Below are 26,330 nucleotides of genomic sequence, written 5' to 3' on the forward strand. Positions count from 1 at the left end.
ATAGATCTCGTGGACATGTACATTGGCAGTGTTGCCTCTTTCTTTCTCGCTGCCTTCCTGTCCTGGACATGAGATAAAACATGTTATCTTTGCTTGAGCAGAGTGGAAGAAAGACAAGGTCAGGTTTAACAATGCATTAGGACACGATGGGAAGGGTCTCTCATATTCCTTGCACTGGGCTGATTTGATTTGTTGATATTAGCTTCCCTTGGCTGTAATGTCAGCAGAGGCCTGTTTGTAAATGGAAGAGCTGGTATTGGAGTGAGCGAGAGGCAGGATATGTCAGGGCGAGGATGGATGTTTGACAAGATTTGCTATTAATGAAGCTTTCCTGCATAAATGTATGAATAGAGGCCTTTTCTTCATACCAGTGGCCAACCTCTAAACTCTCCAAATATGACAAGTTGACAACTTTACGAGTCTTGCATTTTACTTAGCAAAGATAAAGTCTTACTATCTTTTTAATTTAGCGAGGTAGCGTAGCTTTCCATCTATGTGTTAATGGTTTCTACCTGATGACGGTCTGAGTCATCCCACAAGGGACTGTCACTTCTGAAACGTTCAGCGAAGCCTATCGTCCATCATCTTCACTGTGCCGTAGTTCAAGTGTCACTTGCGTTAAACAGTCTGCCCTTATCGGCTTATTGTCTATCCTGACTGTTGTGTCCTCTGAAGTGTGCATGCGTGCGTGTCCTGTCAGATACCCAGTCCTTGTCTCGTCTCTCTTGCGCAGACAGGAGAAGGCAGAAGAATGTCAGCCTGCCAGTATCCAGCTGCTTCCCTCTTATTGGTATTCGGGGCACACGGAGCCGTCCTGAGTGTCTGTTGCACGTGCCAGGAGGAGGAGAGGAGTGAGGCCCCCTCCATCTCATGTTATGTGGACCTAAAAATAGACAGCATCCTCCCTTCTTTTCTATTCCCAGTGCAGCTCTGTTTCCATAGCCAGCGTCCCTCCCTGGATCTCCCTCTCTGTTTTCCTCTCATCCTTGTCCTCTCCCTCCTTGTCTTTCTGTTTGGTTTAAGTAAATACGCTCTCTGGTGCCCGATGATAAGACTCCTCAAGTGTAATGCCAGACAGTTTGGACGCTAACAGGCTCGCCTTGATGAAGGATTAACTGCAGAGGTGATTTCATTTAACATTACTGTATTCCCATGGCCAGACTGCACTTTTAAACCACTAAAAAATAAAAGCATGGTTATTAAATGCTCAAAGCGCAACTCCCATTAGTGTCAACAATGGCTGGTTGCAAATCACGGACAAGTGTTGAAATCACCGTCTTTTATTATGCGTTTATTGAATTATAAATGAGGATTGTATACACGACCATTAGCAGCAAGATAATGTGTGTTTATTTTTCTAAAACTTTTGCACAGTACACCAGATTGTAACGAAGCTTTCTTCTTCCTTTATCTACTAATTTATGATAGCGTGCTGTTTGAGTGATGAAATCATGGTAGGTGGGCAGGAGGGATATTGGCTTTCAGTGGATTATGTTCTAGCACATGGCCAACCTTGGCTTAGTCATCGCGCCCACTGCCCGCCCACCAAGAAGATGAGAGTGAGAGAGAGAGAGAGCCAGAGAGAAAGAGAGAGGGAGAGAGAGAGAGGCCTTGCCCTAGGAACACTATCCCACCACCAGCCGGGATCATAGTAGGTTTAGAAATAGACAGAACCGGTGTCTAGAAAACAGAGTCAGCTGAAGGTAGAGACAGGAGAGTGAAGGTCGAGGCCCCAGGTGTGCTGCTCCCACATGAACCGCAGACTGATATGTAATAGCGGTGAGATTAGTACAAACAATAAAGACAACAGTGAAAACAGAAGTAATACAGGACAAACGAGTGTATGATTCGCTGCCGTGGGTCACCTGGATCAGAGTGTTATTACATTTGTCACTTGTCGGCAAACCAGAGTACGAGCAGTTTTACAGACGTAAGTGTCACCACTTACTGTCCCCGTGGTTACTGCTGACTACTGCTATAAAAAATCACTATTACTAGTCAAGCTACTGCTTGTACTGCTACTACTTTTTACTATTCCTCCAATTTCTTTTACTGCAGCTGCTCATACAATAGTCACTAATTAACAAAACAAGATACGGGCGAGTCAGTGATTATATAGAGGAGAATGACCTGAGGAGAAGGGCAATAAAATGTACAAAATTATGTATTCATTGAATTTAAAGGGGTTTTCATGGATTATTTTGCCAGCTGGAGGCAGCACAGCTACTGTAACATGTAAACACAACATCAGACAGTTACCTATTTACACATCCAGTAGATACAGAGCAAGATTACCTTTTTAATTGCCATGTTTCTGTCCACCTTATGAATGTAAATCCAATACCCCCTCTCTTTTTAGTTTGTTATTTGGTCTTTGGGGGAAATATCTGGCTCTCTCGCTGCCTGATGATTTATTATGTTCATAAATGCAGCTTTAATGTGAACGAATGTACGTTTATTTCTGTGCTGGTCAGATATACAATTATTATAGAAAGTTAGTACCACCCTCGAAAAGTCAAATATTGACAAATCTTAAGTCCCGCCCCCCTTAATTACTAGGGTTGGGTAAAAAATTGATAAAAGGATCTCGATTCCTGTCTCCTACGATTCAGAATCGATACATAATTGCCAAACAACAAATACTAAGCAGGCCACATGTTTGTGATCACTTTTAAGTCCACAAGATGTTACAACATAATACTAATGGAGCAGAGACTGCCAAAGATTCACTCACCCGCTGGTTACTGTCGCTGGGTCGGACAATCTTGACGATAACAAACATGGCGACGTTGGACCTGTTTAGTCGAGTGCCGCAGTGTTTGTTTCAGGTAGTTTCTGGGCATCAGGCTTCAAGGCGCCGAAAGCAAGGACTGCATTGCTTCGTGGGAGAATATATTTATGATGTTACAGTAAGTGTGTTGAGGCCAAGTCTTTTACCCCTTCTTGGGATCAATAAAGTACCCTTTACATTTAGTCTTGACTATAGACCATGGTGCTGACTGTAACGCAGATGGCTAGCTTTTTTGCTAATCATTGCTAACCTATGATGTGACTATGATGCTAACCTATGATGTGACTATGATGTGCTATCTATATAATGTGCCTTTACATTTTAATATTACCTTTGAAAAACAAAGGTGTCTTTGGTGATGATGATGACAAACTTAGCACATAACACACATAAGTTTAACAGAAAACAGGAAAGCTGACTGAGGTTCATCCAGGTACAAAGCTTGCTCAACTGTTACTGGACTCAGGCAGGATCGATTGGAAGTGCAGTCTGTTTCACCTCAGTGGACAAACTAAACAAGCCTGGTGCTTGAAGATCACAGTGAATTGAGAAACAGGCAAAACGGCGCACGATTTTAACATTTCCTTAAAGTAAAAAGAGCAGGAGACGTCCTGTTCAGAGCTACAGTTTTGTTCCGGTACACCACAGAATTTCTTAAGGGTCTGATGTTCTGCTAAAAGGTTTCGTTACATCTGTAAGAGTCGACGACAATGATGGTGAAAATTAAAACTTAAAAGTCATCACATAAAACCTTCATTTGCATCGGAGCGTACAGCTGTAATTACAGTTCCTCCGGGAGTTGTATGATACTTTAAAATGTGCGGCGAATGCATAAAGCATGAGAAGGCAGAAACGTACCGGCTGGCGAATTTGGAACTAGAACTGCATTAACCGCAGCAATGTCAAACGAGGATAAATGCCAGTGTTCTTTCTTTTCACGGAGCAGGCACTGCTGGATGACTACCTCTCATCCATGATTCAATGCTTGTCTCTTTTTCTCTAGTAGAGGGCTGTCCCTCGGGGGCGGGGGGAGGGATGTTGAGGAGTCGGGGGAAATATTGAACATCCTTCTGCAGCCGCACACCAGGGACGATGACTCTCCGGGGACGTGAGGAGGAAGGGCCCGCGTGTTCTAAAAAGATGTAGATGTCGATGAAAGTGCTGGGGAGGAGGGTGCTGTGGATCGCAAGTATGTGCTGGCAACCATCTGGAAAGCGTTCTAAATGAAATAGTGATAATACCATCTGTCCATCAAAAGCAGATGACAATACTGCCACTGCTGCTTCGGCTGTCATGCACGGGAACCAGAGAGTTCTGATTATTACACTTCCAGCCAGGAAATGATGGAGATGTTGATGCACTACCAACAAAGCGGTATATCATGAAAGGATTTTAATGATGTTGGAGGTGCGAAGGGGAGATGGATGATTATGCAGAAAAATCACAGAGATTATTTCCGTTTTCCTGGAATGATAGCTTCTGAAAGTGAAAAGACTTATTAGCCTGCCAAAATCACTCAGATTTCCACTTTGCTCCAATGAATTAGCTTGAGACAGACATCAAAAAAGGGCTGTACAGACAGTTCTCCCTTTCACTCAGCAATAAATGTGAACATTTCCTACACCTGATTAGACAAAAGCGCCATTCACTGCACTATAATTGGTCTTTGCTTCTGATTTTCAACCTGGAAATATACCAGCGATCCACTGAAATTGGTTTCTGAATAAATTAGAGGCAGGGAGTACATCGTGCAGCTGCAGCTTCAAGCTCGCTTTATATCTTCAGCACCACGTTTTGAATATTTGTTTGCGCCGTAGTTTTCACCCGACACACCTGATCATAAATAACCGCTGTTATTTCTAGACGATATCTGTCTTGGCTGAAATCTCGCAGAAAAATTGAGCTTAGTGGATGTTGTCTATGAAAAAAAGTGTCATTGCTGCTGCAGGATAACAGTGTGGGTTGAGTGAGTTACAGTACGATGGGTTTGAGACTGAAGGTGTCAGCGTGCTCAAGGGTTTATAGCTTTTTAAAATGTCCAAATACGCCAGGTGAGGGCGTATAGAGGGCCGAGATGCGATGAAACATACGAATTGTGAATAACCATGGGCGTTTTCAGGCTGTTCTTCCTTGAACGCATTCATGGTGCTGCGCTCGGTCGCACTCGGAAAAAGTGACAGAGGCAATTGTGTGAGAAATGAAAGACGAGGGCTTGAAAGAGAAGATCAAACACTGCCCGCCTCCTCACCTCCTCACCTCTGCACACCTGGAAATGTGCTGTGCGATGTGGGCGTGCTTTCGGGATTAGAAAGTTACAGAAACGGTCGGATGCAGCCCCCCTATCGATTTTGGCATCTGAAAGGTGTGGGGGAAGAGGAAGAAGCACTTACACCTTTATGAGTCCGATGTTCATTTCTGGCACATAATTATCAGCCAGGTCTTACACAACCTCTGGTGACAGTATATTAAATATAACGTGACTGATTTATGATATGTGTTCACTTCTCATCTGCCACAGACTGAATCTATGCATTTAAATTCAGTTTGGTTCCAGTTAACGTGGTATGTTGTTGATTTTTTTGGCCTTTTAATGTTAAGTAAAGGATATTTATGCATAAAAACACGCTGTAAAATCTGACAAAGTGACCTTACTTACTATTATTGAGTAAAGTTGACTAATAATTTTAAGTTGTTGAATCTTTTTAGCTCGTACAACTTAAATGCAATTGTCTATTTTACTTGGTAATTCTGAGGTAATCGGTTTCCTGCCTTTTTTAAAGTAAAGTCAACTTTTAAAATTTACAGTGCAATAAATTACCTTTACATATGGTCAAACACTGTTAAGATACAGCTTATCAGGCTTAAAATTGCAGATGAGTGCTGTTATTAGTTGGATTTAGCATATAACCTTGGGTTCTTGTATATTCAATCAATATCTGATGTAGGAAAATAACATAATACTCATAAAACATTTGATTTATATTTAAAAAATGTCAAAATACTGTTGTTTATCTGGTAATCAGGAGGAATTACAACATTGTGCAAGTGCCACTAAATTAGTATCAGTAGGATGAAGCAAAGTTAGTAAAAAGATAGTAAAATACTTACTATCACATACAAGACATATGCTTAAAAAATGTCTTTGCTTTAGGTTTTATGTGGAAGAAAATGCATTTGTTACTGTCATGTGCTTCTTAGTGCCTTTTGCTGTGTAACACTGCATATAAACCAAACATAACTTTTATTGTTTATAAGAAAAAGTCCACTGAGCACCTTTAACATCATGCAGCAATCAACAATCCAATTTGTACTGAGTATGTTTTATTCACATCACAACAAACAAGATGCTATATTTAAGCACGCAGAAAACAACACGACAACATGCCACCCAGGTAACCTTAAGTCGATAACACCACACGGGAAATCAAAGATCTTCTTGTTTGCCTGCAAACATCATTCTCACTTTCATCCATTAGCAAATCAGACCAAATCAGATCAAGCCATTAAAAGGCTCTCAGTCACACCTCGAGGAGCATTTCAAAGCTGAGGAGACATCATGGTTGACAACATCCATTTGTAATCATCCAAATAAACCAAAGTCTGTAGTAAGAAAGCCATCTGTCGTTCATCGTCCATGAGAGATTGCTTACAATAACACCGCTGCCGCAGCTGCGAGGAAGAGCCTTTTACAGTGGCATCAGGTTTTTCTTATAACAGTCCTCCATTATGGAAATAATGGACAAAGCAGCACCAACTGGTACATTATAAAACACATTAATGATATTAGGTGTGAGAAGCGAGAGGAGGCATCGAGGAGGAATAATTATCATCTAAAATATTCATAGAACTTTGCGGTTTGCTGGAACGACAACGACACGAGCTGCAACCGGCAGAAGCACTTTGCCTCCTCAGGTTTCTCTTTACTCTACCTTCTAGGATGTGATGTTATTATTAATGCCATATAATACGAATAAGTACGACAGCAGGGAACAAATGTGCAGAGCGAGGGAACATCCTGACGTGTGAAACAGTGAAGTGACATCCCAAGAAACAGATGCCTCATTTGACTGATGGCTCAATGGAGCTTGATTGTGTGCACAGCGACAGAAGTGTATTGATGAATGCCGCGGAAAGCAAAGCTTACCAAGCACCGAACTGCAGATGTTTTTAAACAGCTAATCACTGGTTTGCAGAACGTGCCTCACAGCATATAGAAATAAAGCCTCAGTTCGGATGGAGTAATTGCCTTCTCTCCAGGCAGTGTCGTCACCTGGGCATCTGTTCCCCATGTTCCATAATCCTTCGCCTGCTGTGAAACAGACTGTTGTCCGTTCTCCACCGGAGAGCCTCGGCATATGAGAAGTGAAGGGTTGGATGAATACATGTAAGTGAGGAAGAGACAATGAAAATTACAAAATCCGTAAGATTTAAGGAAGTCTGAAGGAAGAAAGCTCTACAAGGAGAGAATTTCACTTGAGACAGGATGGATTATAAATCAGAGCAGGTCATGTAAGATTAAAGGTGAGCAAAGCAAACAGAGCATGACCATCTGTTGCCGAGGGCGAGAGCGAGGGCTCTTAGCTTTTCTTTCATTACATATTAGAGTCTTTCCTTCTACAGAACCCTGAATGGTTTATGTTTAACATACTCCAGGCCCTCTGGGTTTTTGTGTGAAACAAGCTGCTGATTTGTTGATCGACAAGAAAATTATTGCCCGTTGTTTGATAGTTCAATTAATTTTTCAAACTAAAATAAAACGTTTTTGTTAGGATTTGCTGCTTTCTCTGTCAGTGACCAAGTACATGATTAGAAATGTTCTTATTCTAGGAAGTTTATGCAAAATCATCCAAAAACACAATCCCAGTCTATCCCAAAGTAAATCTAAAGCTGTTGTTGAACCATGTCAAGTAGAACAGGCACGTCAAGTTTTGGGCTTTCAAATAAGGTTTAATAATATTAACCAATAAGGAAAATACCTGAAGCCTGGTGACAGCTTATCTTAGAACAAGATAATTTTATTTAAGAACAAATCTGGCACGACAAACTTTGTTCAATTGCTGGAAACAGTAAGATTTACCTCGGACAGGTATTCAACATTCAACAGGTAATAAATACCAACCTGCCTTTACATTGTCTTGTAGTTAGAATATAAGGCACGTATTTATATGCTGAAAAAAAGAAGAAGAAGAAAAAAAAAAGTTAAACGACAGAGAACCAGAGGAATAAAATCTAATATCAGACCAGTCAGCAGGGAAAAAAGAAACAAAAAGCTAGACAAAGATTAGCTTGAGAAAAGGTGCCATTTGAAGGCAAAGCACTCTGATTGTGAACTTCATTTTCTCAAGACTCAAGAAATAATAATTAACATTAACTCTGCTGCAGAACAAAATAATAATATGTACTTAAGCCAACCAAGATATAACTGTAATGTACCAAATGTGTCGTACAGCTTAGTAGCTCACAAGTAAAGTTAAAATAACCCTTAACCGGAAACAAGAGCAAAGGAACCGGAAACACAAATCCGTTAACTCTGGACGATATCTTTCCCTCTATCCTTCACGCCCTCGGCCCTCGCCCCCGTGCTACCCCCACAACCACGTTCTTTCTTTGACTCTTATGAATGGGCGATGGCGAGCTGCCAAAGATGTCCTTGTGATAGTGGTCACAGGCTGTGTTGCTGTGGTAACTCGGAGACTTAAGATTCATGGCATCTATTCAACAACCTTGTCAGCATGAGCTCAATAACTTCCCCTACCTATCTGCAGGGTAATTTCATTTTGAATGCCCAAGTGGTGCAGTGCTGCACAGGCGCAGGATGAAGTGTTTCACTAACTTCGTTTTGTTTTAGCCGGCAACAGTGTTGGTGTTAGTGAACAGCAGACAGTCGAGCTAATACATTTTTAAGTTTGATCTCACTCCTCCCAGTCAAGGACAACATCTTGCAGTTGTTTCTCGTACAGTACAGGCCGGTTGGCTGTAGTTGGGTGTTGGCTGGATTTCAAATGCATTATCTGCTGTCAATATTTAAACATATGACAAGGAACTTTTAACTGGCTAAGTCTCAGTTTAATACTGATGGATCGCTATGAAATATCCTACATAAGCAAACAAGACCATCAGCGAAAAGATGGGCTTCTTCTATATAATCACTCTTAATGCCTGCCACCTGGTCAGATTCTTAAAATGGAAAACTATCGTTAAGGCAGAGTGCCGAGCATTAATAGTGGAGTCTTACAGTCTGAAGAAAGAGGATGCTCTTTAGTCTGGTGGTCATCTTGGCCAGGCCAAAAAAAGGCCAATTAAACCTCTTTATTTCGATTATTACCACTTTATCAAGGCACACAGGTTATAACTATGTTAACCCAACAATGTATTCACAATTTCCTTCCCGTCAGCACTCATTTTCTCTCTCTGGTGTTCATGAGTTGTGCTGAGTGTTTCTTGCAGTAGGTCTTTACCACAGGAGGCAGCGGTGCTCATACCCCTCTTGTCCACAGGGGGCGCCAGAATGGACGAAAAGGGAAAATTCCTTATAGCTGCTTTAAATCAAAGGTTGTAAGACACTTGCTACTCAGTCATCATATAGATTTGTTCTCACTTATGTAAAGACTCAATATCATTTTGTAGTTATGTAAAATTATGGAGTTATTAAAGTGTTCTGCTTCAGCAATATTACTGATTGATTTGTCTGACGCTCTGCCTGCGGCAATACGTATATGTGCGTGCGAGGCATTCATCATATCTACAACACTGTAATGATATTAATTAGTCTTCTACTTTCTCTGAATCCATTTAGACTAATTTCACTTTTATAATTAAGACTGATGTGAAGGTTTTCACTTTGTGTTACATTATTCAAAGGCTTTACATTGCTAGACATGTTTTGCTACACTTGTACTTTAATTGATTGATTAAACAAAAGGGTTTGTGGTGAATATAAAAGCTCCATTATGCTCACGCTGTGCAAAGTGCTCTTGTCTTACAAAGGCCATTACACTATAAATGCCTCGGGTCAGCATAACTCCTTTGTGTTTGTTAGAAAATGACGATGCAGTTGATCTCTGCATTCCTGAGTGTGGGCTAGGGAAAGTGTGCATTTATCATTCACGTGTTTGTGTTTGTTTGGTGCCTCTCGATGAGTAGAGAAAGAAAATCCTGCAGTTGGAGATAAACACTGGTCTCTCCTCGGAGATTTAGAGCTTATATAAGAAGTGATAATCTAATCAAGGCCGTTTGAAAAAGGTGTTTGAGTTCATCAAGTGCTGAGACTTTCTCCTCATCACCTAAATCTAGGTCACCACTGGAGAGGAAGGGCGTCACTTGAATAAGTCACCATTGTATACAGAAGGTAAGGGTGAGACAGGCAGGGAGCTTTGTCTATTCAGGAGACCAATACCAGGCAAAATCACATATTTCACATACAAAAAATCAGCCTTGGTATTTTATTGTTACAATAAACACAGTCTGAGAAATAAAAGAAAGATGAAAGCAAGTACTGCAAGTCAAGAAGCATAATTACAAAATAGAAAATTGCAAATTACATGAGAAAAGACTGTACGTTGGAAAACATGTTCAATGTGACTGCTATTTTATGAAAGAGCTGTATAGTTTCATGCAGGAATGTGGAAATATTCAAGTTGTTAATTAAAAGAATATTTACAGGATGGAAGAAAGAGTCCAAGAGGCATGCGTAAATGTAACACACTGCGTTGTGTAGACTTTAATGTCCAGAGGGTGGAGGGGGTATGTGAGTCAGTGTTATTGATGAGGCCAGCAGCAGATGGTGAGGTGTGGTTTGAATTTTTGGTCCTGATGGGCTGCAGCCTCTCAACAAAGTTTGTGTCCAAGGTGGGCAACAATCTTTCCTGCACGCCTCAGGCTCCTGGAGGAGTACAGGTCCCGGAGGGATGACAGATCGCAGCCAATCAGCGAATGATGCGGTGCAGTCTGCCCTTGTCCTTGGCAGTGGCAGCAGCGTACCAGATGGTGATGGAGGAGGTGAGGATGGACTCAGTCATGGCGGTGTAGAAGTGCACCATCATAGTCTTTGGCAAGTTGAACTTCTTCAGCTGCCACAGGATGTACATCCTCAGTTGTGCTTTTTTGGTGAGGGCTGCTGTTCAACTCCCACTGAAAGTCCTGGGTGACGATGGTGTCGAGAAGCGGAACAATGAGGTGTGAGGGGTAATGGGGGTGGATGGGGCTTGGCTCATTCCTGAAGTCCACAACCATCTTCAGACTTAAAGCTTTTAAAAAAAGCTTTTTCTGCCTTCACAAGGTCAGTAGATGATCAATATCCCATTTTTAGGTGGCCTCATGTGGCCTCAGAGATGTGACCAATCTTCAAAACTAAAGACGCATAACAGACTAATGACTGGAAGTGCAGCTGTTGGTGTAGAGGAATAAAATCAGAGGGCAGAGACTGTAGCCTTAGGGGGGATCCATTACTGATGGTCTGGCAGTCAGAGACATGTTTCCCCAGCTTCTGTCAGATAGGAAACCTGTGATCCCCCTGCAGGAGGAATCAGGCACAGTCACTGGGAGATAGGGTTGGGCCGATTTTAACATTTTCAAACCATCCATTTCACCTTGAGCTGTTGTTGGTGACTCAGCCGCTCCAAAGAGGAACATGATCAGAGCCTATGAATGACACATTCACAATATATTTTTCACAAGAAAAATCTCAACTTGTACATGATACCAAGACATAAGCACTGAAGCACCTGTGGAGCTGAGCTAATGGGCTATCCTGGGACTCCTGCTAACCAGCCACTTGCTGCTAGTTCTCTCCATGTAACGGTTGGCACAAAATCAAACTGGTTCAAGCTTGTACACCAGACCAGACAGGCAAAGTGGAAACCTACCCAACCTTACTGGGAGAGCTTGTTCCATAGTTGAGTTGGGATAATGGTATTAAAAGAAGAGCACTAGTCTATAAAACCTGGTATGGGTTCCTCAGGAGTCTAAGTGCTGGTTTATGGAGTTGAGGGCCGTGTTTACTGCTTCTACAGACCAGTTGGCTCCGTAGGCAACCTGGTGGGACAGCAGAGGATTATGTAGCCAGTGGTGGCTCATAGCTCATATTATATAAACATCAGGCTGGAAGTGATATTCTTTGAGAAATTATTAACAGTATGCTTTCCCTGTATTGTCCTACAATATTCCCCAAAGTATGAAGGCATGAAGAACATTCTGTTTTTGGATGTGCTCCATATGCAAATACAGCAGCCTGTCTCGAAGAGATGTGTGATTCATTTGTGGTAACAAGGCTCTTCACTACGCTTTAATGCAGCTGCAGTGTAGACGTCTAAGTGGTTTTGTCATAATATTGATCCTTTTTAAGTTACCTGACCTTGAATCCGGTGTGTACGTTGTAATCATTTTTCCAAACTGCTGCTGGTCTTTGAGGGCAAACAAAATGTGAAATAGCATCTCTCACCACAGGTTCTGCCTCATTCGAGGAGCCGAGGACTGCAGTTCAGAAGGAAATGAGATCAAGCAACTGCAAAGACTGTTTTATCTAGTTCGAGCTGTCATGCTATATAGCCGCAGGTTTTATTCGGGGCTGCTCTTGCGCCGCCTTAGGCAGCCAGACTTGAGCTGGGAGTCACCTATTTTGATGTTGTGCCTTTTAAAATATAATAATCCCCCACCTTCTGGGTTCATAAGCTTTCATAATATCTGTCTTTCTGTGTGTGTGTGTGTGTGTGTGTGTGTGTGTGTGTGTGTGTGTGTGTGTGTGTGTGTCTGAACTCTGTCTGTGCATATGCTCTGCTTGCAAAGTGACTGATAACCACTGCCTGTTCTGTTTGTCATGCAAAGATGGGAATATCTGTACTGCCTGTGTTTGTGTGTGGATGCATGTGTTCCTCTGTGAAGCATGAGTGCATATTCGTTGGGAGGAATATCTGTTCTCTTCATGTAGACACACGTGTCCTCAGATAACACTGTCAAGGTAATACCAATCTCCCCGTGCATCCAATGCAGCAACACTAACCCATCACAGCGCAGGCAATGGCGGGAGAGGGGTAGGAGGAGAAGAAGAAAAGGAGAGCTTTTAATTTCCTCCGCAGCACAGTCAGTGAGGTTTTATATGTCTGCACAGACAGAAAGAAACTGGAATGAATTCTAGATGAGTTTCCTTGACAGGACAAGCTTTATTTGATAAAGTGTTCTGAGAAAGGCCAATGTAGGTTTCTGATAGGGTTGGGTTTCCGGTTTTGCCGGTTCGCTCTGGTATACGAGCTTCTGCTGGTTTGATTTTGTGCAGGAGCCTGGGGATAGCCGATTAACTCAGGTCCGGACGTGGTGCAGTGCTTATGTCTTTTACTTCTCAGACTGAAGTGAAGCGAAAACTCGTCAGTAACGAGTTGGTGCAGGTTATGCTGCAGCTTATTAGCGCTAAAGGCTGTTTTGTAGCCTGCTGTACAAATGCTTCTGTTTGCAGTATAAGTGACTGCATTATGCTGTTAATACAAATTTAACACTTCCTGTATCCGTTTCAAATTAAACGCCCTCTAGCGTTTCAGTGGACAGAAAACCTTCAATTCTTAAAAAGGCTTTTATTGTGAAACCTTTGAAGGTACGTGTTGTGGAAAACACTTTGACTACTTGAAATGTCACTGTGTCATCTTTTCTCCAGGTTCACGTAGTTGTCATTTTAATTTTAAACACAACGTGTTGCAGTTGCCCTGATAGACTGTAGTGCTGCTCGACTCTCACTCATGGGTTCTCATTATGTTCCTCTCGGGAGCGTGCGACATCTAGTGGTACAATTCAGTATTACTGGTCCGGGTGAGTTTTAGGCCTTATGTCAAACTGCTTAGAAAATTTTAAATCGGCCCAGCCCTAGTTTCTGTTAGAAATTGTAATTGAGGATGAGGTCATCGTTACAGTGCATCAACTGCTTAGAAGTTGTTTGTGGGCATCATGTTTTTCATCATTAAAAATGTATCTGGATAGGTCCTTCAGTCTGTAATGAACATCATCTGTCTCAAGAAATGTAAAGTGTATGTAGGCAATGATGATCTACTTATTGCTGTTTGATGTCCATGCTCATCAAGTACTGTTGATTTTCTTCCGTCACTCAAATCTAGGTCAGCTCTATAGACGATCTGCATTATTGTCAAGGCAGGAAGCTGTTTCATGCTACCTGTTGGTTATGGAGCAAAATCAACAAATGAACGCTCATTGGTGTGCATGTAGTAGCTCACTTTAAATGTCAAGGTCATAGTAGTTAACAGCAATTGTGAGCCGTGTTGCCTGCCTCAGTCAGGACGCAAAGATGCCTATTGTCACACAATTCACTTACTCCAACTATGATTAAATAAAAACTCTCAAAAACAGTTCTCGGCGATATCTAGGCTGAATAATGTTCATTTTTTCCCTGTTTTACGTAGATGACAGCTGTGAGAAACAGGTTGGGAAAGATCCCCTCACATCCTGCCTGTGGACATAAAAAGAGCTTCTTTTCTTGTCTCCTTTCTTTCTAGCTGAGTTTTCTAATAAAGGTCACTTCCAAATCAGCTATTTCAGGGCAGACAATAGAATTGCTCCTAAATTCCCTTCTAAAAACATCCCACCCTCCTGATTTGTTCGCGATTGGACCTCTATAATAAATAATCCTTTCATCACCTCGCTTTTCTTAGAAACAGCACGTCAAATAAAGGACTCATGGTGCTCTTAACAATGGCTAAAAAAGAAATCTTAAGAGGCCGGCATTGATTTACAAACCCAGTTTGAAAATGTTTTTTTGCTCCAAATGGTGCTTCAGAACATTCTGATTGCACCCTAAGTGCCCTATAGTCTTTGAAGTGCTCAAAGCCGTGTGCTGAAGCTCAGTGTGTGCTTATATCCGGAGCTTTTGTTAGTCACTTCATATGTACTGAGTCCTGTGCCATCATTATTCAATGATTCACACTGTGCAGCCAAAACACTCACTGTTATCTGTTAAGAGGCTGCAGAGACGCAGTCAGACAGCTCTGGGTGGGTGGATGGGTGGGGGACAGAGAAGGAGAGAGAGAGAGAGAGAGAGAGACTCTTGCTCTCTTGTGGGAAACGACTTTCCTCTCTTCCTTCGCAACGTGAAGCCAGTGAGCATCCCGACTTCAAGCGCTTTAGATCCTGAATATTCAAATATTCACGCTGGTGGCATTTTACCATGTGTAGGCGGTGAGGGTTTGCAGAGATAGGAGAGAGTGTGTGAAGTATTGATCACTGTTGCTGTTGTCCTTGTTTGCTCTGTGTCTCACGGTGCCAGCTAACTCTCAGAGAAAAACAGTGAGACATGGATGCAAGGAGGAGGTTGGCGTTACAAGGCACACTCATTTAACGCTCATGAGTTAGGATTGGTTTAGAGAGATATGTTTAAAATGACAAAACATGCAATTTATGTTTTTATGTGTTCCAGCTTTGGATGACTTGCTTGAATTATATATAAATACAGAAATGGTTTCAGGTTTGATTTTAGCATGGCTGAGTTTCTGAAATGATACATCTTCATTTTTAGAGTCCCACCATCTCTTCTAACTTACCTCGAGATGTCTGAGGGACACCAAAGACAAATCTGATCCTCTGATACTTAAACTGTTAGATGTCAACATTTTCTGAAGATCCACAGCTTCCATTATACTGATCAAATATCGTCAGTCTCTCTTTGAGATCCACCCATTTTCCCTCAACCCGCGTTGTCCCTGATTAATTCAGTCAGTGACGTCCAACATATCCCAGAATGACTATTAACAAAGTAGTAAAAGTGTCCCTTTGAACAGACCTTGGTATGTCATTTAGCTTTGCCAGATGGGAAATGTTAAACTATCGTACCCGAGGCTTTAAATAATCATATTTTGAGGAAAATTATCATACATGAGTCATAACCAGTGGGGTCCAATAGATGTTAATGTGTAATTTCACAAAACACCTATCTTTTTAATGACTTTGTGACATGCCTACAGATCTACCCACATCAGGGTTTTTTTTTTTAAAGCAAGCTCATGTAGCGTGTGTGTCGGTAAGTCCATCAGTCTAGCAATTACTGTAATAGCCTGCTATTACAGAATTACAACGACAGCATGACTGGATGCCTGCTCGTATTTTTCATGAAAACACTTAAGGCAAAAAGCGGAGGTTATTAAAGATATAATATGTAGGAATTATGTAACATTTGACATCAGTCGGGGCTGACACAATCCAGACATCAGTCATGTGTGTAAATGTTAAAAAGAAACACCGATAAAACAACAACACCGAAGCAGAAATATAGAAATAATGGACAGCCAGAAGCATTTTTCCAGTAAGGTCTTGATACTTGTGTGAGAAATTTACTCTTTTTTCACAACTCTAATTGTATAGTGGGTGAGCATGGGTGAACGGCCAAGGTAATAATTTGTAGAGGCAGTTCTATCGACCTGTGTCATGCATGTGGGAGATGGAGATTAAAAAGACGGACTAGTATTATCTGAAAATGAATATTTTCGTTAGAAATTCAAAGTCTCTTTTCATACTTTCCTCTCTCCATCTTGCTGGCGCTTCCACCGTCCCCCAGCAGCCACAATATTTGCCTGTGCTCCATCATTGTCAATTACGCTCCAGTCACTAACTGGGATGATTTTAGCTCCAGGGTTTTTTGACTAGCTACAAGCTTTCATTCGAACATTATGCTACAGTACTAGCACATGAACTGCTCGACACAAGTAGTGACAGATTTACGTATCAAACATAGCTTTTTTTTAAAGATAATCATAAGTGTTCACTCTCATCAATGTGGCCACAGGTTTTAAAGTTTCACCCACACAAAATCTTCATTTGTTATGAAGTAGAATTGGCTGCGTCACGTTTACCCAGATGAGTTTCACTGATAAGTCGTGTGTGTGTCATACGAAGAAGGAGAGGAAAGAAAATTGAGGGGGATGATTAAGTCCGAACTGTGAGAAGAAAAACAGATCGGTGCAGTCACCACGCACTAAGTTATAAGTTATATGTTAGGTGTGATCAGATACAAAGGAAACATTTAATACTAAAGACCATTTTAAACACCAATATACAACAAACATTACTCTATCTAGCTCGAGAGCTCAAGATTGAAAGATAAGCTAGAAAGATAGATCTAGAAAATAACCCAAATTTCATGCCAAGTTTTTGATTCAAAGTTTTTTTAATGCTATTGTTAGACTTATACTTTTATGCTCTGATAACACTCATTTACATATTTTATGAGGTGCACTCGACGTCCCAGGCAGCACACATATCCTCTACAAAGCGACGTAGATTTCAGAGTTGAAGTACCTGAATGCACCACGAAGTCCCCCTGAGTGTGTCAAACTCGGGGCACAGACAGAAAAGCAAAGGAGAGAAGCACAGATAAATCCACGGAGATAAACAACACCGAAACACGACAGAGACGCTCGGCAGAGATTTTTATTAAATGACTTTCAGTATAAATTGTCAGTGTGGCGGAGAGTCTTATGAGATTTACTCACCAAAGTCGTCAATACTGAGTTTGATTTTGATTATTTTTAGATTTAAAATCAAAATCTATCACCACCAGTTGAAACAGCACGTGTATTTGATGCTGAGTGATGGAAAATGAAGTTTATGACTTGGACCAAGTGATCTACACTTTACATCGTGGCTGTTCTGGACTCAGAACTCACACTCAGAGTCAGAAAACCCATTTCCCACCTATTACTGCTTCTCTTCACTGTGAGCTTTAGCGTTGATTATACGAGTCCTTTGAAGAAAACATCTGATTGATTCAAGGGGTTACAGGCTCAAGCACCCCAGGTGAGGAAGCAGCATGCTCAGCTGTCTGCATATAGAAGCTTTAATGGGGATAATGAGACTGTTGCCCAACCGTTTCATTTTGAACAGACACTGTGACAGAAAAAAAACCCAGACACACCCTTTAATTAATTAAACCTGATGCCCATGACTGCCTCTTTTCAGAGTCATCTCTCAGTAATAATGCTATCATAAACCGACTGTGGTTAAAATGAATAAACCTTGACAGAAGCTCTCCCGCTGAAAAGGACTCGCAGTTTGACCATTCGCAATGAACAGTACAGAAAATCCTTTACAGGTGGAGGAATATAAAGCAACCCATCTTTGTGTGTTTGTTAATGTGTGCCTGTTTTTTACATTAGCATGTTACCAGACCGCTGAACTCCGTGTACATATTTTCCGAGTGTGTATTTATACACCCGGGGAGGAGTTTGGGGAGCTCTCTTGGCATCTGATCCAGCTGACATATCGGGGCCATGCTCCACTCTCCGCTTTGCTCCCGTCCGTGTGTTCTTGGAAACGTGGCCGCCTTGTGTTGCCCTGCCAGGCCATTGAGACGGTCCCAGTACATTTTGTGACGTGTGTGACTGTTTGTGTGTTTGCATGTGTCTGTGTTTGTTCGCCCTCAGTGCAGCTTTTTGGATCAGATTTGTAACTGGGGCCTGTGTCTGCTATGTCTTTTTGAGTGACGGATGTGTGGCTGTTTTTGGAAACAAATAAACTGCGATGGATAACGACGAGAAACTTTCGCTGCCAGAAATTCAAAATTCAATAGCTGTTGTAGAATTCAATAAGAGCAGCTTTCTGGCAGTTTCATGTGACAAATGACGCAAATCAGAGAGCTTTGTCAAAGGAGTGGCGGAAATCTGACAGCGGTGATTGTTAGTCACTAACAGCCTCACTTCATACTCCCCTGGAGACACGGCTGAACCACACAGGAGCCTGTTTTGTATCTGTTTACCTCTTTTTGTTTGGCTTACACACAACCTCCACTTACTTTGGCAAGTTCACAAAAAAAAAGTATTCACTCGCTCTCTCTCTTGCTCTTTCTCCCTTGTCCCTCCTCTTCTCTCCCACTGTCCCCGTGTTGTCCAGATGGAGGAAGTAATAGCACGCATGCAGGAGGAGAAAAATGGCATCCCCATCCGAACAGTGAAAAGTTTTCTAACCAAGATCCCCAGTGTTTTTTCAGGTAAGGCTTTTATATCTCTGCTCTATTCTTTTAAGCTCCTCTCTTCTCTTCTCTTCTCTCCTCCACTTGGCTCCCACCCACTAAGTACCCAACTAGTACTCTGCTCTTGCCAAACTAAACGCAGAGAGTATTTAGAGAGTTTTCTGTTTTGCATTTCTCACCAGCGGTGCCAGAATGTCAAGAGGATCATATTGGCTTCTCCAGCCGTGCAACCTAATAGATAAGAATTAATGTTGGTGTCATACTTTGTAAGAGATTAGTTGAATTTTATAGTATATTCAAAAGCTTAGAGAGCAAAAGCCGTCATTGCTGTAATGTTTAATGTACACAAAGATTAATCAATGCATTAAAGTGTAACACCACACCAAGTTAACACCTTAAAGTGTGTTTACAGGTCTTGGGGAATGCAGCTGCCTCCAGTGATGTCACTTAGTGGCAATGCTGCATTGTGGGTAATGTGGACGCCAGGCATTGCCTTCCTATGACACTGTTGGACTCACTATGGATTATTCAAAAACAAAAATTTAAAACTGATACAGCAGAATGAGGGATAACGCTTCTTTTATTGCACAAATTCTTCTTCCTTTTCAAAACCTGGTGCCTACATTACCCACAATGCAACTTAGCCATCAAGTGGCATCACTGGAGGTAAGTTATCAGATTAGATGCAGCTTCCTCTGAAGCCACAAAAGGCTTTCTACTCCTTCGTTCACATATGCAGTAGCACTCCCCGAGAGGTGTAGACACACTTTAATGTGTAAAACTGGTGGAGTTACCCTTTAAATATGGTAAAATATACTTACAATATTACTTTAAGAATTCCAGTATCACGTTTAAAAGCCTATAGCAGCTAATTACAATCAGATTACACAGTACACAGTTAAATTAAAATGTTGACTTTGCTTTAATAAAATTATAAGTCTAGTCTGCTAATTTTAAAGTCATCGGTTTCCTCCATTTTTTAAGTAAAGTCACTTTGTCAGATTTTAAAGTGTACTGTAATTGTGCACAAACCTTATTTTTTGTTTTCCCCTGGTCCACCAACAACCAGCCAGAACCACCACTGGCCCACCATCGCTGCTAACAGCACCACGCTCGACTTGTCAAAAGCAGTGACATGTCCCGTGAGCACCAAAACATGAACACCAGACACAGATACATTTAAATAGCAACATTTAGCCACAGTGACGTTAGCGTAACAATGATGGATGCTCTGGGCGTATAAACGGCAGCTGATGCACGGCTCTTTTTTTTTCACAGCTCTTTTCAAATCAAATCAACTGCAGGCTCTTTTTTGTGTGTGTGTGTTGGAAAACAGTGGGACGGCATATTGGTGAATAATGTTACATCTGGTCACTAACGTCACATCTGATCCATCTATGTTAAGATGAGATTAGATAAGATAAGATAGATTTTCACTAATTCTGAAGGAAACAACAGAATGTAAAAATACAACACAGAATATAATACATACACATGATAGACTTTCTAAAAAATAATGTGTAAAAGGAGTAAATGCTGACATTATTGACAGAATAACTATTAAAATAAGACAAATTAGGAAAAATAAGTGAACTATTATAAAAACTATGTAGAAGAGGTGGTTTATACAATAATGCTGAGAAGTAATAAAACTTAATATTGTACATGATATGAGAAATAGAACAGTGAAAAAGTACTATGGCACCTGATGTTATAAAAAGTATTATTATAAATGCTGTTGAGCAGTAAACAAAGTGATATTGAACACGATATTGAAAATAATATAACTTTTTGTCAGATATTATGCAAAGTCATGGCTTGAGTTTTTGGTTTTGTTACTTCCTGTTTTATTTTGTAGTTCTCTCCTCATGTGTCATGTTTTGCTTTTCACTTCCTCCCATTGTCATTTTCCCTCCTTTTTTCCCTGCCCACCTGTGATTCATTTGTTAATCAGTCCCTCTCTATTTAAGCCTCTGTTTTTACTCTTGCTCAGTTTGTCGGTTCGGTTTTCCACATGTCAGCTCTGTGTCTCCTGTGTTCCTCATACTCCTCGTGTTCCTACCTGTTATCCCAGCGCTTACTTGGTTTGTACTCTGTTTGGTCTTATGTATTTTAACTGGTCTTTATCCTCGGAGTTGCCCCTGCCTGCTCCTTCCATTTTTGTTGCCTTACGTTGCCCTCTTTTTGTGCTTGGACTTTTTATGTTGTATTTATTGGACTTTGGTTTACAGCTTTATTGTATTGTTCCTTACCCTGCCTGCCTCCAGAGTGTCTTGCATTTGTGAAAGAGTGTCCTCGCTTTTTTTTCTACATATAACAAGCAAACAGCTACACTTGCTACGTCTGTAGGGACACATCAGAACTGCAGCAGATGGCTTGTAGTTGTAGCTGACCTTTTCACCTACTCTTATACAGTATGTTTCTATACAGTGCTACATTTCTTCCCCATGCCCGAACGCTACATCATAATCAGAAACTCGATAACTGTATTTCTGTCAAGATAGCCTCGTGGAGCAAAACGTGCATCAATGTGCAAAGCTTTTTGAGTTTTCCTCCAAGAGTGCAACACTCGGCGTCATGCTAGCCCCTCCAAAACACATTTCCCCTGGCCGTCTCTGCAGCAAGGACACAGTCCCTCTGTAGCCTCCCCTCTGTGAACACTGCCACTTGTGTTCATTGGAGCCCTCGGCCAAGCTGTAAGCACAACACAACCCAGGTTGCTGCCGTGTGTTTTTCCTCTGCACAACTCAGACCCTCAGTTTTTTTTTTCTTCACCTGCCAAGTTATTCACTCGTTACATTAGCAGCACCTGCTCGACAATGATTGCACTGCTGACAGAACTGTTGTATCCAGACTAAAATAATGCTCTAAAGTTTATAAAGTCCTTGAATTTGTTAGCCACATATATACTTATGTAACATAAACTTGTACTGTTAGCCCCATAGGTATACCAGTGTGTTAACGTACAATATTAATGTGTCTGTTTCATGTGTAAGTGTGTAGTTGCTGTGCGTTTTTGTGGTATTTTGTGTGTTAGGTGTCCTTGTGTGTTCATTCCTTAGAAGAAACTCTGCTGCTCTGAGTTTTTCTGTTCGTGCTCATACAAATGTAACACAAAGCAGAAGTCAGCGAACATTCACATTTATAGCTTTTGCGTGTACCATTTACAGCGTCTTCCAACAGTTCATGAATTCTCATAATTTTCACTTGCATAATATAGTTAATTACATTCATTTTATAGCTTTTTCCATACATCATTTCTACTTAAAGCAGCTGTAAGTGATAATTTCCTGTGTTGAATAGCTCTATATTCCTGCAGTAATCACCGTTATGGTGTGTTTGGTCAGTAACCCATGTGATCCTCCCGTTTGCTGCTATGTCTGGCCGTTACCGCTATGCGTTCACGTGGTGACGTAGAGGGGACGGGGGGGTATTGCCAGCTGCAAAGCAGACAGGAAGCTAGCTAAAATGTCGACAACGCTTACAGCGACATTAATACGTTGAAGTGCTCATTCTCAGCTGTCCTTTTGCTGTATCCTGTTACTATTTGCAGCCGCAATTACCCAGTATTTATAGCTATCCTTGGGAGTATTAATTATTGATGTTATCGCTTATCAACCCGTTTATATTAATGTCACATTCTGATGCCCGCGAACGCTCGCGCCCACACACGCACAACCCAAATCTATGGCCGTGATATTAATCAATTCAAAGAAAAGCCTTGTTAGAGGATTACCTTACACATCTCATTTAAGCTGTCTCGCCAGAAAGTGGGTCATCTTTGATAGTGTGAAAATGGGGTTGTATTAATGACGTTAATCCATGAAAAATCTCATCTGGTTGCGGGGGCGCCGAGAAGCAAAGGGGGGTGCGGTGAAAGAGAAATACAGACAGAACGACGGCTTGATGGACAGAGAGACCGCCACAGGGACTGACTTTCTCACTGCATGAATTCCCTCATGTCTTCATTTCACACCTTTTTTCTGCCTCCCGTGGCTCTCATCTCCTCAACACACCTTCACCTGTCAGCATGACAGGCAGTAATAATAGGTTGGAAAATATATATTTAGCCAAAGTGGCAAAGTCACATGTTGTGGTGCGGTGTGAAAATGCCCGGGGGGCCAGAGGATGCTGTTATGTTTTTCTGAGAAGTGAAAATGATTCGGTTGCATTCTCAGACAGAGGATGAATTGCAAAATGGCATCCAGCGTATGAAAAAAATGTCCATTTAAGGAGAGGCGATATACGAAGTCATCTCTACAGCTTTGCTCGAACAGTTTTTGATGATTGCGTCTTGTGTTTTTGATGACACATGTACGGCGCTCGCTTTGTCTCCTGCTCCGTTTGTTTTACACTGATTCCTCCTCTCCTCTCCTCCCTGAGTCCCGACCTATTTACGTCTTAGTTTTTTTTTGTTCGTGACGGCTGGAAATGTTCGATGTGATGCATTGACTTATTAAATGAAACTATTCCAATTGCAACGTCTGTGCTGCGACTGAGTCAGACAAATTGTGTTGTGACTGTACACAATGGACGCTTCATTATGCCATTGTACCTCTCTGGTCATTTATATTAATGGACTACAGCTTAGAGAGGGTGTCAGAAAAGAAAATTTGGTAATGGATGGCCTATTACCCACCCACATGGTGCAAGGCGAGAGGAATTGGTATGCACTGTGATGATGAAGGGAGGTGGGTAGGGTTCAGGGTGTCATTGTTTTCCCTTTCATTTGCATCTATATGCGAAAAGGTGTTTCAGCACACTGTGAATATATTAGATTTGTCTGATTCATATTTGTGTGCTTTGTCTCATTTCAGGTTCTGATATTGTACAGTGGATGATCAAGAATCTGGACATTGAAGATCAAGGTAACAGAGCTGATTGATATTGATCCCGGACTGAGGTTTTCAATAGGCAAAGACATGAAAGAGACAGGTGGAAGCTGCTGTTCTAAAAAACAACAGGAGGTTAATTGCTGTAGTTTGATTTGGGCTTCTAACAACACGGTCCGCTGTAGCAGCAGCAGCAGAGGATGTGACACACAGCTCGTGGAGGCAATTAAGGTACTTTTTAACACTTAGCTGGTGCACGATTGACACAAGTTGCGTCAAAAACCTGCTCGGATCATAACTCAGTCAAATCTGAACACGCATATACCGTTACTTACACTGTCAGATCGTTTTGGTCGTGAATAAATGTCCATAAATCACAGACAAAAGAGAGGCTCCTTCTACTCCAAAACTTGCTTAAAAATCCTCAGGGTTTCAAAGTAAGACAGTGATAGTATCCACAAGTTTTTCTGTCTTGAAGGCCAATCGGCTCTTTCACCTATCTTTGCTGCCACGACGGAACGAGCTGTTATTGGCTATCAATAAATCACCTGCGATTGTAGCGAATCATTTTCCCTTTCCAGTGGTGTACGGTGGCCAGCTGGGTTACATCAGAGCCCTTGGGTAGAAGCCGATCGTCACGTGATTCACGGAGACTTCAGATAGTTGCAGGAAGCTCTAAGCAGGCAATTTAAATGCATGAACACAGAGAGAGAAGTACAATGTTTGTACTTAATACATGGTTTTATTGATTGATTGATTTACAGTACCGGGCTGCTAGTGACTGCAGCTAACTTCTAGGAACTACTGAGAGGGAAAAAAAAAGGTCCATTGGAGTAAACGGAGATGATGTGAATCTCTCTACTCAAGGGCTCTTGGTTGCGTGGTATCCAAGCTGTTTCAATGCATTATGATGCTAAGTTCCACCTCACAGACTGCTTTAGGGTTAGGATTACCCAGAGTGCAGTTCTTGGAGTGGAGGGGTCTTTTTTCCATTTGTTTTCTAAAGGCAGCTGAATACAGAACGTGAGAAAAAAAATATAAACAAAAAGTTTTGAAAGGTAGAAAAAGGGTTTTATAATCAATATAGATCAGGTAAAAGTCGAGGCCAAACGAGTGAAGCATTGTTACCCTCTCTTATTAAGCCTCATCGTTATTTTGGTGAAAGTATCGCAAAAGTAGTGTAATCAGTTATGCATACTCCACACAGACAAAAATATTGAACAGTAACTTGTTACTTCCAAATGATAGTAATAGGTAAGACATTACATTTGGGATGTAACTTGCCCAACACTGCCGCTTTTGTGGAACATGCGTATGTGTACCATAAACTTACTGCATGGAAAAAGTCCACAGTCAAAGCATTTTTCTTTGATCTGTCGTTTCATGTCCTTGAGCTACAGCAGAAGCTGCAATTCATCTTCTTTTTCATCCTTTTTTTCTTTCTCATTATTCTTATTTTATTCCAGTGAAATAAAGTAGAACTCAACTGTCTGGAGGGAGTTGCCAGATCATTAGTTGAGCCCGTTGTTACACCGGAAATAACTCAAAAGTGGACATGTTCAACCGTGACGAATATGAAAAGCTTGCACGCTTTGAGATCGTGATGAAGACGTACAGAAAAACAACGCGAAGAGCGATCTTTTAGGTTTTTGTGTGTCCCGTAGTTTGACGGTTGTGTGTGGGTGTGCGTTCCAGTGTTTGTCTGCTCTAGTGTGTGCCTTAGCATTGTGCTGCCAGTTCATAGTTGTAGTACTTAGCTGACTCATCAACTCACAGTCCCTTTGTGTGCTGTTTGCATGCAGGGATCCGCCTGCCCTTTTTCTAGGTTTTCTTAGTCGTGCGTTTTATATCGTTGGGTTTTAGTGAGGGGGTGGTGCAGACGTTGTGCAGTGCATATTTCTGTGTATGTGTGTGAATTTGAGGCCACTGTAAGGCATTTAGATCACAGTCAAACACCCCTGCAATGTTTGAGATTAGTTGAACGTTCCAGAGTGGACAGAGCTTTTGTTTTCTTTCTTTGTTTTCTTTTTGTTTTCCATTTACGCAAAGATTCAGACATTTCAATTTGAGGGATTATTCTGTTCCTCGTGCCTCAGACAGCACTCTCATTAATTATGTATCACAGCATCTCTAATATTCAAAAAAAGACAGAAAGAGAGAGATAAGCAATCAGCAGCAAAGGGCCCGTGGACTCACTTCTGCTTAATGTGCTAAACCGGTCCTAAAATTCTTGTTCTCGCTGATCTGTTCCTGAAATCTGGCAGTAACACATGTCATTCCCTCAAGCACATTTCCTTTTTGTGTAACCTGCAATATTGAAAATGTCCTGCATAACAGCACTCGTGATCAAAATCGTCAAAAACTGCATTTAATAACAGTTAATAGTCTGGAAATGTGCCAACAGACAGATGTTGCTTGTCCTTTAAGACATTTTTTTCTTTTTTCTTTTTTTGTCAGTGCACTGTGTTTTTTGCAAACGGACACAAAACATGCTGTCAGTTGCCCTGCGGTGGTGAACAGAGTGTGACTTCTGCACAGAACAACTCCTGGAGGGGCTGACAAACACAGCAAAGTGAAATGCAATTAATTTGGCTCACAGCACGATAGCAGCATGTTTATTATGTAAAGGCAGATGAGCTTATATCAAAGTTGACTGGGGATGAAGAGTTTTTAAATGAGTGCCACAGATAACAAACTGACACACTTCAGATGAACTGAACAATTAAAAAACACCTTTTTGAATTGGAAATTACTT

The 26,330-nt window shown here is 41.4% G+C and overlaps 1 protein-coding gene across 6 annotated transcripts in view; it reads left to right on the forward strand.

The window, feature by feature from the left end:
* The window catches only part of rgs7a (regulator of G protein signaling 7a), a 60,994-nt gene that overhangs the window by 17,707 nt on the left and 16,957 nt on the right, over nt 1-26,330 (forward strand). For 4 of the 6 annotated variants that reach the window (XM_084375617.1, XM_084375616.1, XM_084375618.1 and 1 more), the window contains exons 3-4: nt 18,665-18,761; nt 23,561-23,611. In XM_084375617.1, coding sequence (XP_084231743.1) covers nt 18,665-18,761; nt 23,561-23,611 — 148 coding nt within the window. Of the gene's footprint in view, nt 1-18,664; nt 18,762-20,742; nt 20,828-23,554; nt 23,612-26,330 lie in introns of those variants that run through there. The other 2 variants (XM_084375621.1, XM_084375620.1) reach the window with 2 other exon arrangements.

Source organism: Pagrus pagrus (assembly GCF_965226575.1).
Source record: "Pagrus pagrus genome assembly, chromosome: 15".
Taxonomy (NCBI): Eukaryota; Metazoa; Chordata; class Actinopteri; order Spariformes; family Sparidae; genus Pagrus; species Pagrus pagrus.